Source organism: Rhea pennata, chromosome Z (genome assembly GCF_028389875.1).
Source record: "Rhea pennata isolate bPtePen1 chromosome Z, bPtePen1.pri, whole genome shotgun sequence".
NCBI lineage: Eukaryota > Metazoa > Chordata > Aves > Rheiformes > Rheidae > Rhea > Rhea pennata.
Genome location: NC_084702.1, coordinates 68728590 through 68745206, shown reverse-complemented (window position 1 = coordinate 68745206; position 16617 = coordinate 68728590). Strand labels below are relative to the sequence as shown.

Here is a 16617-nt window from a genome sequence, read left to right as displayed (position 1 = left end):
TATGAAAAACTTCCTCACTGTGCCTTTTAAAATTCATATTGCATCCTGCTTAATTCAAGTGGGATTATTCAATTCTAACAGTAGTGAGTAGTGAAAGAACCAAGCTAATTTCAGTATTCTTAAAAAAAAATAAAAGCAAGCTTTCACTAACATTACTCTGGTAACAGCACTTAAAGTGTTCTACATTAGTCACCAAAACCTCAGACTGACCATCTCCTAATTATATATACTTTATAGCTCATTAGATTCTGCCAAGAAGATATTAATATGGCCCATTATTCTACCAAGTATACTTTGAAGTGTTAAAACATGTAAATCAATGCATCCTTCATAAGAAGTTCCTTGTTTACACATTTGGTAATTCAGAAGAGTCGGTCAACTCCTGAAGGTCATAGCAAAGTCTTTGGTGGAACTGGCAGAAAGTTTTGTGCTTTGTATTCCAATCCCACCCTCAACCACAAATCCACGATTCAGCATGGTACACATCTACAGAATCCACTTTGAGGCATCAAGATTTTACTAACCATCATCTCTTCCTTAGGAATTGCACAACATTAATCCCAATATAATACTACTTAAAAATAAATAAATAAATAGAGCACTAAAAAAAAAAAAAAAAAAAAAAAGTGAATCCTACCTGAACTCACCACGATAAAGCTTCTGCAGCGCCTCAGGAAAAGAGCGTGTATATCTCACAGGCAAGCATAAGTGGCCCTCTGATCTGGAAGCCAAAAAGGAATAGAGACAATGAAAGTGACAGCATAACTCCTGAGGTTTCATCCTTTAAAAGAAAAAAAAAAAAAAAAAGGAAAAAAAAAAACAGTTATTTTGGCTAGATGAAGCAAAGCTTTCACCTAAAAAAAATGTATCAAAAGTCTTCATCTTTTTGATACTGCAACTATGCTTCTGTACCATTCCTATATACATATCAGCAATAGTACAGATTTTTCAGGCCAAAGGAAAACTGGGGGGGGGAGGGGAAGGGGGAGGGAAAAGGCATGCTGAGCTTTCTTCCATGTTTCCCCTAAAAACTTCCTGTTAAGCTATAATCCTGTAAAAATATTAGTACCTGTTTGTACTAATATAGTTCCTATCACCATAGTTCTATACAAGGAACTTCAGCTTAATAAAACTTCCGAGTTAGAAAGAATATTTTCTCCATATACAGATAAGTTAGTGACAAGAGACAGGTAAGTGACATGCCTAAGGTCAAAAGAATCTCATGTTCAAGCCAGAAAACCAAACACTGATCCCTTTCATGAGTGATATTTGATAACTTGAAGGCAGTTGTTATTTGAACTCTGCTATTCAGACTTGATACTGTAGAGTATCTACTCACAGCATTTGAAAAGTTTTGAAAGAGCAGTAGGAGCTGGAAAGGATTAAACCCTTTTGGCCATCACTTTCTCATCAGCTAAGATTAGATTAATAAGGAACACCAGAAGTAGAAACCCAGGTCTAGAAATCTCAACAGACAGAGCCTTGATGCATTCTGAGTTTTCACTTGCCATCCATTTGAAGGTTATGCCAGTCAGGCAGTGCTACACTGTACTCACCTGCTCAAATCAATCTTATTGCTAGGTGAATGCAACTTGTGTGGAGTTATAAGTGGACAACTAAATGCTATTAACTGGCTGAGGAGACAGTGTCCTCTGAAGCATGATATGATTTACATGAAAGAACCAGAGGCGAGAAAAAAAACACAGAACAAAAACCATCATTTGTTGAGGCTCTATCAGACTTCCCATAGGATTTACCTTCTTGATAAACAAATTAAGTGCCTGAATATTCAGACACCACTCAATTAATTAAAAAAACAACAACTGAGTTTCACATTTTACAGCCACTATTCTATACTACCATCTCTAGCCTGGAGCTTTTGGTTAGTAATACAAGTTAATCAGCTCAGAGTGCCATTACATTTGTGTGTGTGTGTGTGAGAGAGAACATAACTGTGGCAGTTTAAGTTATTACTTAGTCAATACCTTTAAATGTCCTTTCAAATGGGGGCAGGATAACTCATTGTGTACATTTTCATAATAAAAAAGTAGTAAGTTCACTACCTCTATAATCCACTAGAAAAGACAATGGAGGAAGTAAAAAGCCACCTGAGGGGAAATAACAGGCCCTTGCAGGCCTGTTTTAACCAGAGTAGAAACCATCCTATTAGACACGAGCTTCAAACCTTGGTCCAAAAGCACCTACTTGTGCTGGGCTACAGAGTGACCAGGAGCAAGAAAGTTACATCCTGAAAAGTCATTCTGGAAATACTACTTAATACACACATTCATATACTTTAATTAACAATCCATTATCATACACTATCACTCCAAACAAGTCCTGCTACTGAAATATTTGCACAGTTGACCTCCTTTCAAATGTGATCCTACTTTGTTCTGGAGCTAGCATAAATTCACATGGTGCCATACTTACTGGTACTGGATTTTGTAGGGAAAAGGTTGTTCGTGAAGCTGAGAAAAGCCACTTCAGTTTAAAAGGACTTATTTTAGACACCAGTTTCATCTAACACTACCAATATTTCGTATTCAAGGCTCTTCCTTCATATCCTGAGCATCAGGAAAAAATAGGTACATATGATGCCTGCTATTAAATGAAGTATTGCTTTCCCAAATGTGTTCATACCTTTCAGGATCCGTATTTACTCCAATAACCGGTTTAAATTTATCAAAGACCTTACTGGCTGCCAGTAACATTGTACCATCACCTACAACAACAACAACAAAGCAAAAATAAAAGTTAGTTTCACTTAACATTCTAGTATTCCAACCAAGTAATCTCTCATGAATTGAAGCATTATTACTACATACTTTTGTATCAACAACTGATTAGGTGAGTTGTTCAAAAATAAAATGGAAAATTACTGAAACTATTTAAAACTGGATAGTGACAACCAAATTCAAGATGACAAAAATGACTGAAAAAAACCCTACCTCTCTGACAGCTATACATACTCAGGCAATTGAATTTGTCAGAAGCAAGTTTGAAAAGGGCAAGTAAGATAAATTCTTTTTAACAAAAAAAAAGTTTAGAAAATACTATCAGAACCACAGGGAACAGCATAATAAGAGATCTTACTGTGAATCACATGAAAAAGGTGGCTTTAGTTCTTTATTTTCTATCAGATGGCACAATTTAAAGATCTCATTTGGTTCCAAATACACACAACTAGGAAAAAAATCTTAGATAAAACTGTTTAAATATAAGTCTAAGTGTCCCTAGTTTCTTCAGATATGTAGCAGTCTCTTTCCTGTCCCTTAAACAGAAAAGTAATTACAATCCAAAATGATCTTTGCACCAAGATACGAGTCCTGAAAAAATAAGTAATGTTTTTTTTAAAAAAAAAAAAAAAAAAAAAAAAAAAAAAACACACCATCTATTTCCTAGCTGCTGGCTTCATAACTATGCCAAATGTTGCCATAGCCATGTCAGCAGAGAAAATATTCAAACCTCCCCTTTCCAACTTAGAAAGTCTGCTAAATCTACAGGAGTATATTCAGGTACTTCAGGTATGAACATGCATCCCTTTCTACAAATTCCGAGTGCAGTAACCACTAGCCATGAGCAAAGTGGACTCTATGGGAGAAGAGAAAGGCAGAACGAAGCCGCAGCTCAATGCTTTTCTGAACATGAATCAGGCCCTAGTAACACGTTGCATTACTTGCAGCAAAACACAAAATAAAACTGAACAAACTGCTGCCACCCAATGTTACAAAGAAAGAATCAGGTTAGTTTCTCTACTCTAAAAAGCTCTGAGCAGCTACACAGGCTGTTCAGAAGTTGCATACTTTTTGCCTCCTAATGCTACAAATACTAGAGGAAGAGAGGATGGTCACAATTTTTTCTTGTTTTCCGACAATTGCAATTTATTTCCAAAATGGGTATATCCCTATTAGTTTCACACACTGCAAAATTTGCAAGTTTATCTATGAAAAAAATACTGAAATCAATACTTCCCACCATAAAGTCATACCTCCTGCTGATATAACAGCATCTGCCCACTGAACTGTCTCTTCATTATATTCACGACGTTTAACAAGACGGACTTCTATCCTCTCGTTCCTATAAAGTGCAGGAAAAAGCCTGAATGCGTCCTATATTGTTCCTTGTCACATCTTTCTGAAAAACTGACATGTAATTAAGGACTAATTACAACGGTATTTAGTTTATGAGCACTTGATTCTCACACAAGTCCTTCACATTTTTCATTTGTTTTCAAGGTAATAACACAGCGTGTTATTTAATTGTACTGAGCTAGTTCACATTAAGATTGTTTCAGGAATTACTGTCCATCTACATCACCCTGCTTTCAGTATTCCTATTGCATTAGCATTCATCACACTGAGCTTGTTTCATTGTTTAACATAATCTGTCAGTATTTGCACTGTTCCTGAAATCCTCCATTCAATCTTACCGTAAGCTGTCTACAATATGCTCCACGTTTTTTGTATGAATGCGATGTCGCTCCAGTAGACCAGCGTAGTTAGATCCCTTCAAGGCAAGCTGTGGGACAAAATTTGATTTTTAAGTAACTAGGCACTACAATGTGTACTCTTGGGTAGTATAAACACAACCTATAAAAAGCATGCATTTTATTTCCACAGATACAAGCTTGCATTATAAATATTCCATCAGTTACTTCTTCATAGGTATATTAGTCAGCTGAAATTCACAGTTGGTATTAACTTAGTTATGCAGCCATGGCAGCAAAGAGACAGAGAACTTTCTGATAGCCCTACATGAACATTCAGGCAAGTAGGTCACACTGATTTCTATCCAATTGCAGACATTGTTTCCTTTGAATTTGGTGAATAACAAACTCTAGCTAAATCTACATAAAGTATAGTTATATCAACCATACTACAGTGATACCAAAACTGTCCAACCAAAGTTAGACAGTGACTTCAAGAGTTATAAATGTTGTACTATAGACAAAGAGGGCCACAGAAGAAAGCAATGTGAATGATAATTAAAAACCAGACATTTTGAAACACCTGGCATGTTAACCTTCAACTTGTATTGAACTACAATGGAAAACTGCCAGCTAATGACAAGAATGACATATCCCCTGCACCACCACCACCACAAAAAAAAAAAAAAAAAAAGAGAGAGAAAGAAAAAGAAAAAGAGCTGAAGAACAACCCACATGCTATTTTTGATTTTGGTCCCAAGAATACAAAGCAGATTTTCCAAACAAATTCGTAACAAGAACAAGATAAACAGTATTTAAAATTTGCATTCTAGCATCATCTATCTTGGAAGCAGAAGAATTTAAATGCTTAAACTTCACATCCTCTTCAGACCATGCAAACATCCATACGGATAGGCTCAAGTGAACAGGGAAGTAGCCCTCAGACTGAAGATTACATTTTTTTGCAACAAGCTTCTGCATGAAGAATTCAGTCATCATCCTTACGCATTCATCCCCCACTATGCTTTACCTTCATCTGATCTTTTGGGACTAGCTCTGTCAAATACATGTTTGCATGTATGTTAAACCTGATTTGGAAGGGGAAGAAAGAGGGTACGAAATGAAGGGATGCCTTTAAGCTAGAAAGTTAACACATCCACAGTGAATGAGACCTCGCTTCAAGCAGTAGCCTGGACTAGATGGAATCCTAAGATTCCTTATAACCTGAATAATTTACAGTCATTGCTTCCTTTTCACGATCAATAAATGCTCAAGAATTTACCAGTGTAAAAACAAAAGTTCTCCTAGAGCTTGTGCAAAGTAGTTGTTCTGTGCTTTGAATAGGCACCACCATCAATTTATTCATGGGTCTTTACTCAAGGCTGCATGCCCTTCCAAGAGTAAGTGGTGTCAGACAGCCACATCTAATATCATTTTCATATAGATTCCCACATCACATAACTCTACAGTAGGCAGAAGAGCAGAAGGATATGACAGTTCCGGTTAACTGCAATCCAACACAGACTTAGAACGATTGCATTTGTGGGTCACTCATTGATGTCACGAAATCCAACCACTAGATAAATATGCAAAGACAGACTCACAGCTGAAGAAACTACAGAAAACACAATGGAAGTGATCACACTAAAACTGTAGCTCTGTCCTACTCAACATCTATTTAGAATCAATATTAGTAAAAATGTCATCTTTAGCTGGTCTGAGGGCTGGGATCAGGAAGCCATCTCCAAAAGAAGGGGCTCCCAGGTTTGCTTTGCCTGGGTGCCACCAATGGCAGTACAGACGGACTGTACTAGTAATTTGCAGTTATGTTGGGTCACTAGTAAAGATAAGCATTCAGATGATCAGAAGACATCCACACACAGCTTTCCAGTCATCTCTATAAGACTTGTTAGTACTAGTGTTTTTTTTTGTTTGTTTTTTTTTTTTTTTGTTTTTTTCTTTTGGGGGGGGGGGGAGGGAGCAGGGGGGAGAAAAGATGGTTAATGTCCCATTAACCACCTCACATACTTCAACCCCTTCTTTTACTGCCCAGCTACAATGCTGATACATTCCTATACATCTCCCAAGCACCTTGAGAATGGATGGCATTGCACTAGGAACTTGAAAGGTGCTGCTGGGTTAACTGTGGGGAGGGGAAAGAATATGCAAAACTAGAGTGAGTTATGACACTGCCCTTGGCTGGGTCTACTGCCAGCCTCAGGCAGGCCATTCAGAGTGGAGAGGAAAAAGGAAGAAGATATTCACCACCTGCAGTTAAAAGCTGTCCCTGAATCTGCAGTTTTGGATGGCTAGCATAAGGATTTCCAGTGGTGCTCTCCGGAGCACAAACTGACATTGCTCTGCTACCAGAAGGAACAGGAAATCCACAGCACATAACCTTAGCGTAACAACAGCAGCGTTACAAAACCAAACTCTCACTCATGCCTCCTCTAGAAACATCTGCTGTGATTAAAACTCTTGCCAACAAGCACCTGACAAACAAACTGTTGTTAAAGCATGTTTTTCAAACTATTTCCACAGACTGTTACTTCCACATACAAAAAAACCTGCTAACTCCATCTTGCAACTATTTACCTCATTTATTTGCCTCATTTGTCAGCACATTTCCTTTCAACTTGGTCCAAAAGAGCTTTTTATCTCAGAACAATGACTTATAGCAATGACTCTTTGTATACTCATTTGTACACATTTGAGCTTCCAACTTCAGTAGTATTGTTTCAGCTATCATTTCATTGGTGTTACTAACAAGAAGAGAGATAAATAATTTCATTGCTTTAAAATCAAATCCACTCTGTAACTTGTATTTGTCTAAAATATGTCAAATTATTTCATCAACAGCTTCAAAAAGAAGAGAAAAGAAGAAAGCCCAAATAAGCCTTCAGTATCTAGATGACTGGCTGAAATAAACTTGTGATATACCACCACTCTTGCTAAAAGCAGCACACAGAACTGGTATTACGTATGTAGAGGTCTCTTCTTCGAATTTATTCCTAGAAAAATAAGCAGGTATCATTAGGCAGCTCAACTAAACAAAAGCTATGGCTTCAAGTTTAAATAGATAAGCTCCATCTACAGGGTTACTGAATCATGCTAATTTGCAAAAGGCTCCACAATTTAAGAACAGTCTACACATCTCTAGTCTCATCGTTCTAGAGCTCAATGGTCAAGAACTCTGAGTTCCTAAAAGAACTAGAACTTGTGAGTGACAGTCTGCCTGAGCCAAACCACAAAGGCCATACAAGTCTACCAGTACAGTTCAAAACATCCAACATAAATCATAAGAGACACAAAAACTTAAGACTGTGGTATACTTCCAGAAAATGGCTAAACTGAAGACTGTCTTTCTAGATAAACACTGGAAAACAATATGCTGGTCCTACAGAGCTACAGAACTTCAAATGGAGTATGCTTGGAATTTGATAGTGTTGTGAAGTTGTGAGAAGCTAGGTGAGGGCAATACTTAGGTCTGAGCCTGTAAGTAATTTATTCCACTGGTTATCAGGAAAGATCAATAAGAGAAAAGAAAATTGAAAAGTACTAATGAAGAAAAGTTGCTGTTCTACATCCACACAAAGACAGAACAAGGGCAGAACACACAGCAAATGACACACCAGAGAACAAGAGCAATCACCTAAAGGGGACATCACACTGATACCTAACAGCAGCAGTATTCACTGAGAGTGAGAAGAAACAAGTATAGCTGTAGTAGCCCTATTAATCTGACTTCAACAGCATGCAAGCCTGTAAAATAAAATACATGAATATAAATGTAAGACCACTATTCTAGCTAAAAGTGCATTAGCACATGAAAAAAACTGGGACAAATCAGCCAAAAATACATTTAGATGCAAGTTGAACAGTGCTCTTTAGCATTACAGCAGAGAGATACTGCAAAGCAGGCTTCTGAAACTAGTAGTCACTGGCAAACACATCAAGATGAACAAAACATGCTCTATTAAAGTACTTTTTTCTTAATAACCTGCAATAGAGAAGGCCAAGATTGAATGTTGGAAAAAGCTCTTCTCATCCTATCTTCCTGCATTATTCTTCTTAAAGGATAATTTTTCATAGAACTTCAAGAGCCTTCTAGGCAAGAGACACTTCCTTTATTGCTTTCTGTCTTGCATCTTAACTCTCATCTCTGGTAAATCTCACACTGCATGTTTTGAAGAGTAGAACTGCTCTGCAATTAGGGGTATGGCTTGCAGCAACAAATACGAAAAAACATGTAGCCAAGTAAGATAAGAATATCCCCAGTTGTCTACAGAAGTGGATTATGATTCTCAATTTAGAGAACAGAGGGAAAGAAAAGTCACAGAAGTTTTGATAACCTTTGCTACCTTAAGCATTAGGATAAAATAGTATGCCCTTGGGGAAAACAGTAATGTTGTGAATATTGATCTCATTGCATTCACAACTTTGCTCTGGCAAAGTTCTAAAAAGCTCTAAATTTTATCTCACTACACTAAGGTAAACAGGATCTTTTAGGATTTTGGAGATACAGATAGATATAAAAATATAGTTTTGCTAATACTAGGCTTATGCTGAATTTACAGCACTTAAGCTTCACATTATGTTAAACTGCCACTGCAGTAGGATGGAATTAATGTATTCGTAGACCAATCGGTTGCTTTAAGTCTATTATTCATTCAGGAGAATAAGTTAAACTAAACACCTGACCAAAGGCAAAGCAGGAAAGTATAGATCTAGAAATGACTGATCTCCCACATTTCCAAAATAAGTTATGTCACTGTCATGTGTTGCCACCCCCACCCCAAGCAAGCAGAAAAATGAGAACAAGTTATTGGTTTCTATTCCACCCAATTTCTACAGGAAAAAAAAAATTAAACAAATAGATTTAGAAAGCAGCAGTTAAACACAGAAGACAAGTTTGAATTTTAAGCTATTACCACTACTACAGGTGAAACCATTTAGCGAGTATTAAGTATCAGAATACAGGATTCTAAGCCATCCCAAATCTTCAGAAATCTTCTCATGAGTTCAACTCTATCTCCCAAGTACAGACAGTTAGTACCCTGGGTTTTTTTTTTTTTTTTTTTTTTTTTTTAAGTATTTATTGTAACAGGGCCATGGAATAAACTTTATTCCTTTTCCAGAAGGGTGGTAAATTTTGAACCAGATACAGCTCTGAATATAGCAAGCTCTTGGTTTCCCTGACAAATAAGGAACATGGACTCAAAACTTGCTTAAGTACCAAAATCCTCAAGATTTTGGTAATCTACAGTAATTTAATAATTATAAATATGCAGGTATTTTTTCCATCTTCTCTAGTGGTTAAGTTAAATCATCATTTCTGTGTTGCTAAAACAAATTCAGCTTTCTTCAGAAGTTAGGCAGTAACTAAGTTTTTCGTTTCTCTTCATCTATATTTAAGACTTCCAATCACATATTAAAATTTCCTGGTTTATATTACAAATAATCCACAAACAAATTAAGTGGAATTATAGCCTGATTCAGTTTCTGGATTTTAGAGAGTAAAGCACAAGAGAAAAAGGTGAAAGTAAGAAACTGGGCAGTTAGTGGTAGATCTTGCTCAGTAGAAATCTGCAGCCTAGAAGTATTTCAGGCACTCTACAGAAAAAGGTCTGCTAACAGTACACTCCCAAGAACCCTGAACCACTACTCTGAATCTTTAGTAGGTCTTTTAACATCAGCTGGAACTGATAGAGAAGGTCAACTTTGTGGTTTTATACTACAGGTGGCCAGGTCTGAATCTGACACAAAACCCTGATTATTGATTTCTTATAACTGGAAAAGTGTTATCAAGGAGAAACAGTCACCAAGATCCACAAAAACTTCATTTGGTGTATTGATATCAGTGATCTTGAACTACCGAAGATCCTAACTGAAGCTACTGACTTCTCAAACTTCTTAAAAGGTGAAGCATGCTCTCCTACTTGCTTTTGAACTAGAAATACTAAACACATGAAGTCTGATCTTTCCTGGTTTTGCTAGAGAGTTGGTGGAGTCATCACATTTGCGAAAACATCTAGTCAGATCTATGTCTTTACTGAAAAAATTCAGGTTCAGTGAACTGATGCTTTGTTTGGTAAGCCTCTGTCTCAAACTTGTACTCACAACAGGCGAAGCTTCAGCAGAGTTATGCTTTCAGTACTAGTGTATTAACCCACTTTGGGACACTCAGCTCCAGGTCCCAGGAAGACTTCAGGCAAAATTGTTTCAGATGATTCAATAGTTTTAAATATATATATAAAACACATAATCCACAAATCCACTAGAACAGGTTGCCCAGAGAGGTTGTGGATTTTCCATCCTTGCAGATACTCAGAAGCCGTCTGGACACAATCCTGGACAATGTGCTATAGGTGAACTTGCTTGAGCAGGGGGGTGGGGAGCAGGTTGGTCTAGATGATCTCCAAGGGTCCCTTCCAACATCAACCATTCTGTGATTCTGTGAATTAAAAGCTTGCTTATACTACAGCTCTAATTATAATCATTTGCCTCAGTTGAAGGAGCAAAGAAATGTGCAGCTTTTCAAAAACACAAAGTCCTACAAAGAATCAGCACGACCTAGGCTCAAGGGAGGTTTAAGGTCTCTATAAAACTTGAAATATGAATCAAGTTTTCAATTTCAAACTACTGCAAAATTGCAAGCTGCACCTAGTTCCTCCCTTCCTTCCCAGGATGGGTTATTAGTTACTACAAAAGTCTTGTTTACAACAAAAAGTGCTTGTTTACAGTAACAGTGTTAAGTACACTGACCTCTATAGAGTACCTACCACAGAAGAATGGTATTAGGTTGGTCATACCTTGAACAGCACTCTTGTCTGTCTACCGTTTATTGATGAACTAATCAGTTGTTGGTTGCATAAAGGAGTTCCTCATAGTTTGACTTTTCTAGGTATCTAATAGTTTAATGTGTCATCCTTTAGGCCTTGGAAGCCCAAGGGCTGTTTTAGCTAGGAAATTTTTGCTCATACTTTCCAAATTTTTTTAAAAAAATAGACCATTCACTTCCATTATATAGTAACAGTAGCTTTTCAAATGCTACAGCCTTTGTATCCACTATAAAGTGATGATTACAAAATCTTATCTGCAAAACACTTCATATTCTAGTATTTCTGACCTCAGTAATTTCTATACTTGGTTAGGTAAAGCTGGCAATGATTGTTTTTTTGACAAAGGAAGGTAGTTTTTCCTGAAGCTTTGAAAAAGAATGCTGCTTTGGGGCAAGAGTTTGAGCTATATATTTGAAGAAAAGTAAAAGAGTCAAACTGTTTTCTAATTCTTCACCTATCACAAAATATTGTTCTTTTAACCACAAATGAACACCACAGATGGTTTGTAATTCAAGGCTAATAGAGCATAGCGCAAACTGTGGTGTTAACTGTAAACAATTTAGTAACTACTTTCTGCATTATTAGTTTTCTTAAAAATCTAGTGCAGGCTATTGAATCATGCAGTTCATTAATTTACCAGGACACTAACATAACAATGTCACAAATCACAACCAGCTAAGTACTTAAAAACAATATTAAAGATGTTTCTGAACAACCTACTTTTTGGCTGAACTTAGAATCAGATGCTGAGCAAGATAGCCCATGAAGTTTAACTTAAATGCAAATGCAGGGACCTGTATTTGCATTTATTTGCTTCGTATGATTAAGCGTATTTGAATGAGGTGTTGGAAGAACAAGCATTACAGAAAGAGGAAGTGACTGCATTACCTCTGTTTCCACCATTTTCCAGACTCCTCCTATGACAGGAAAAATTAGATTTTTTTTTTTAACAAAACAGAAGCAACTGAAGTTATCCAGCACTAAGGCAACTGTATCAAATTTTAAAGGTAAAAATAAGCAAATACATACTGTGATTGCATTAATTGTAACTATAGTTCCACCTATCTCAAAGATTTTAGTGGACTATTTCAGAATTATTTCTGAAAATAGTGTTAGATTAGAATACACATTTACTGACTATCAAGATCATACAAAGCTGTGTCTTTTGAATTCTGTATGCTTCTAATTCAGTAAATTGAGAAAAAATGTTTTTTCTTTTCATGGTAAGGAAGCAACTATAGTCCTACCAGTTTTTAAAACATTCTTTACATTCTCTTCAACAGAAGAAGATCTACTGGAAATCTGCTGCAATAATTCACATTACAGAATAAGCAACCAGAGATAGGTAGTTTGAAATCATCAGAGTGATGAAAATCTTCATAGCACCAGCTCATTTGCTGAATGAGCTCCCACTTAAAGACACTACCTTCATATGCCAAATATGTGGATCCACATAAGACTATATGGGTCAATTATTTACTGCTTTTCAAAGCAATTCAACTTAAAAAAAAAACCACACAGGCCTCTTTTTTTTGGGGGGGGGGGAGGAGAAGGCACATGGGGAGAGCACAAGAATCCTTCTCAGTTATCTGATTTTAAATTTAAAAATTAGAATTTAGTTGAACCGAGCTTTCATATTATTACTTCTTTCTGCCACTTTGCTTGCATGTACAGACATGATAGTATTTTGAAAATACTGGAGTAACATTTTTTAAGCAAAGTTCCAGCAGATCACTGGCACCTGGGCTAGAGTTGGAGTGCAGGTCTTTAAAGCAGAAATCCATTACAAACCCAACAGCCCAGATACGGTTTTTCTAAGTGAACCTTAGGGTGATGACACAAAATTCACAATCTGAAACTCTAGTAATTAGCAAAGGCAAACTGAAAATGAAGCAGAAATACATCTTCTGCAATTTACTGGGGAAGAAGGTAAGGAAACATTCCTGTAATAAAAAAAAATTTTTTGCTTATCAAATCAGAAGTAATACATTTTTTCATAACAGATCATTTTCTAAAAAGCAACATGAAAATTTTAATGCATAAATTACTAGCAGCTGCTGCTGAAAGCATCTAGATTAAGGTTTTTCAGCTTTTTTGTAGGTTCCTTCCCTCTCTCCACAATTTTGCAGGTTTTTATTGGTGCACAAGAACTCACTAATTCCAAATGAAGCTTTCCTACCTATTGAGAGATGCTCCTCCCTTCCTGACCAGCATGGTTTTGGTGCCATGTGTTAAAGATGAGTGCCTCCAATAAAAAGAGCTGATAACAGGATACCTTTTCTCTACAGAGCCAACAGTTCTCAAGGAAGCTGCATGAACTTCACATTGTTGTCACCCACAACAACTTGTTGCAGCAGTACAGAAGAAACAAAAATTGTTTCAGATCTCCTACTCCTTTCTTTCCCTCCCCACCCCAAATAAAGATGCAGAAAACATGGGCACAGTTATGTATCAACTGTGGTCCACATTGAAAACATTTTATCAGATAAGTTATATTGATTTTGATCTTAGAGGGAAATGATTCAAAGGTAGTTAAAACTGCATATGAAATGCATTAATACTGTGGAGTTTGGATAGCTAACTTTGTTAATCTTCCCTAAATACCTACCAGCAGTGAGAAGTTAGAGCAACTGACATGTAATTACCAAACTGAAAAAGAGCAGGTTTCAGAGGGTATCAGGCTTATCTACTACTGAGACACTAACTTCCCTCAGTTTATACTATGAGAATAGCAATGCTTGCTCTGTATGGGTTTTCTAAGAGTCAATTAAAAGGTAAATTGCCTTTAAATGCTTTTAACACATATAATACCTTTAGGTATTATTAGTTGACCAGGTTGTTAATTTTTGTTAAGCCAGCTGTCTTTCAATGCTGTCCCAATAACCAGCTCAGAAAATTCAGATCGCTGTTGATTCTAGTAAGCAATCTGTTTGTATGGACTTAAGAGAATGACTAATATTTAACTTGCAGCCAGTAACTGCAAGTATTAGAAGAATTGTATTCTCTGTAACCCTCAGGAAGAGAAACAAAATAGCTTCCTGCATAAATTGATGCTTAGAATTTACTGACGCAATGCTTTTTAAAAGCACAATGGGTCATTTATCTTTTCAGATAATAGAAAAGAAATTTCTAATATTTTTTACAGGTCTCTAGTTTCCTTTCTAAACTAGAGACTTCCAAAAATCTCTCCTGTACAAGGGGTTTCAGAGCTCTTAATCACACTTTTCAGGCTATTTCAGATTTACTAATGGTGATAATCAGATGTGTTCAGGTAAGGTTAAGGATTATTTTTAAGGATCTGAGAGTATTTGCCAAAAGATATACCCAAACCGCTTGAAACAAGCAGATGTAATGTATGTAGAAGCAGCAATGGAGGATTTAAACTTTTATAGCTCTACCAAATACTCCTTCAGAGCATTTGCTTCTGCTCTCCATTGCTATCCTCCATCTGCTCCTCTTTTTTGGTCACTGGGACAGTTCCTTCACCATCTTTATTCGCACAGAGAAAGAATTCAGGAATTCTCCAACTGCAGTCTTGCAGGCCTTACCAGAGTCTGAGTAGTACAACTCACCTGGTATGTCAAAAAAAGCCACAGAAGTATTCAGGATACAACTGCTCAGGGCCTCTATTGTTCTGCACCTCTATCTCCTATTAGACATGTCAGATAGTCAGCTTGTATTCTGAAATATTCTGCTTCTCAAAGTATGCTACAGGAGCCAGTGATTTCTAATCAGCCTCCTCTTAAATGTGGAATAAATTCTGTTTCATTAGAAGCCCATAGTTACATACCCAGCATTATTTTTGCATTAAGTGACTTACTGCATTTTCTATCTTAATATACAAATGCACAGACTGCAGCAGCAAAGTTCAGCTCTGCTTTCCTGTTTCAAAGTCATCAGGCACATCTGCCTAAGCTCATGATGATCATTATTTATCCTATAGTAAAATCTGACGTGGCACTCCCAAGCAGGCACATGAGTTATCTTCTGTAAACTTGCATATATCTATCCAGCCCACAAACTGTAAGGCTTCACAGATTTCAATCATTAGCACTGCCTTTAAGTTTAATTTCTATATTCAAGATAGCCAGTGTCTCAAGATCCATGATGGACCACAACAACAACATGCTTCACTGCTGGTACAGGCTCCCTTATGCAGCAACACCGCAGACGAACTCTGGAGTTACTTCAGCTTGAGCCACTGCAACATAACACAACCCCCCCCACCACCACCTACACCTTCTTTGTTAGCATAACATACTTCATCAGATGAGCTAAACTCTTCCTATGTGCTTTCACTACCAGTTTGACCCTCTGATGCTACCCTAGCTGCAGTCTTTCACATGAGCCTCAGTTCCCATTTTATCTGTATTGCCTTTCTGCAGGACTTTAAGCTCCCACACCAAATTCACGACTGCTTCAGTTCATGACCACCAGGATAAACCTAGCACCACACTGGGCAGCAGCAGAAGGGGGACTCGTGCATCTAATGGCAATGTCTGGTCTCAGCTTTTTTGGATAGCTGGGGTCCCCCAGTAGTCTGGGGACCAGCTTCTAAAGTCACAAGAGCAGAGAGGGCACAGGGAAGAGTGCAGTTAACCTTAAGAATTAAAAAAGCATTCATTCCGAACCTATCCCCCCAAAATGCAATCGAGTGTATTCTGCAGACTGTCCTTCCCCTTCTAAGAAATGATCTTGGTTGGTAATAGAGGAGGTAAGAGATTGATTCACTCCTAGAGGCCTTTCCAGCAACTTTAGACAGGACTACTTCCATTTACAGTTTTTAAGGCACATTTGTAGTCCAAAATAAAGATAACAGAAGCAAGATGTTCAGATCTAACATTCATAGCTAACATATCTAACCTAGGGAACAGGAGAGGCAATAGAATTATAAACAGTTATGTGAAAAATGCACACACACAGGGTATCAGTGCCTTTCCTTGGAACACTTTCTCAAAAATGACAGCTCTGCTTTCTAGATGAAAGAAGAGTGCAAAGTTATGAACATAGATCATTAAGTTAAGGATCTGCAGTGTCTCCTGGATTCCATTCCAAATTTATTACATAGCACCCTTCCAGACAAAACTCTGAACTTACACTTTTTGTAACAGCAAAAGGAGAAGTAAGAAGAACAAAGAAAGATGCTTCAGTTATTAGTAAAACAGCTAATGTAGTAAATAATATTGTTTAAAAAATGATGATGTACTGGCAAGCGTTTTAATGCTGTGCTACAAAAATTAGCTTTTTTAGAAGCTTCTGAATCTTTACCCAACATATTTGTCGAGACTGTCATTAGCTCACAAAGTTCAAGGAAAAAAATCCGAGATAAGAGTCAGAGTGTAAATA

The 16617-nt window shown here is 37.1% G+C and overlaps 1 protein-coding gene across 1 annotated transcript in view; it reads right to left on the bottom strand.

The window, feature by feature from the left end:
* Nucleotides 1-16617, bottom strand: part of NADK2 (NAD kinase 2, mitochondrial) — a 36671-nt gene that overhangs the window by 17545 nt on the left and 2509 nt on the right. Inside the window, exons 2-5 of the mRNA XM_062599278.1 lie at nt 4433-4521; nt 3992-4080; nt 2644-2725; nt 638-721 (exon numbers count right to left, since the gene is read on the bottom strand). Of these exons, the coding sequence (XP_062455262.1) occupies nt 638-721; nt 2644-2725; nt 3992-4080; nt 4433-4521 (344 nt within the window). The remainder of the gene's footprint in view (nt 1-637; nt 722-2643; nt 2726-3991; nt 4081-4432; nt 4522-16617) is intronic.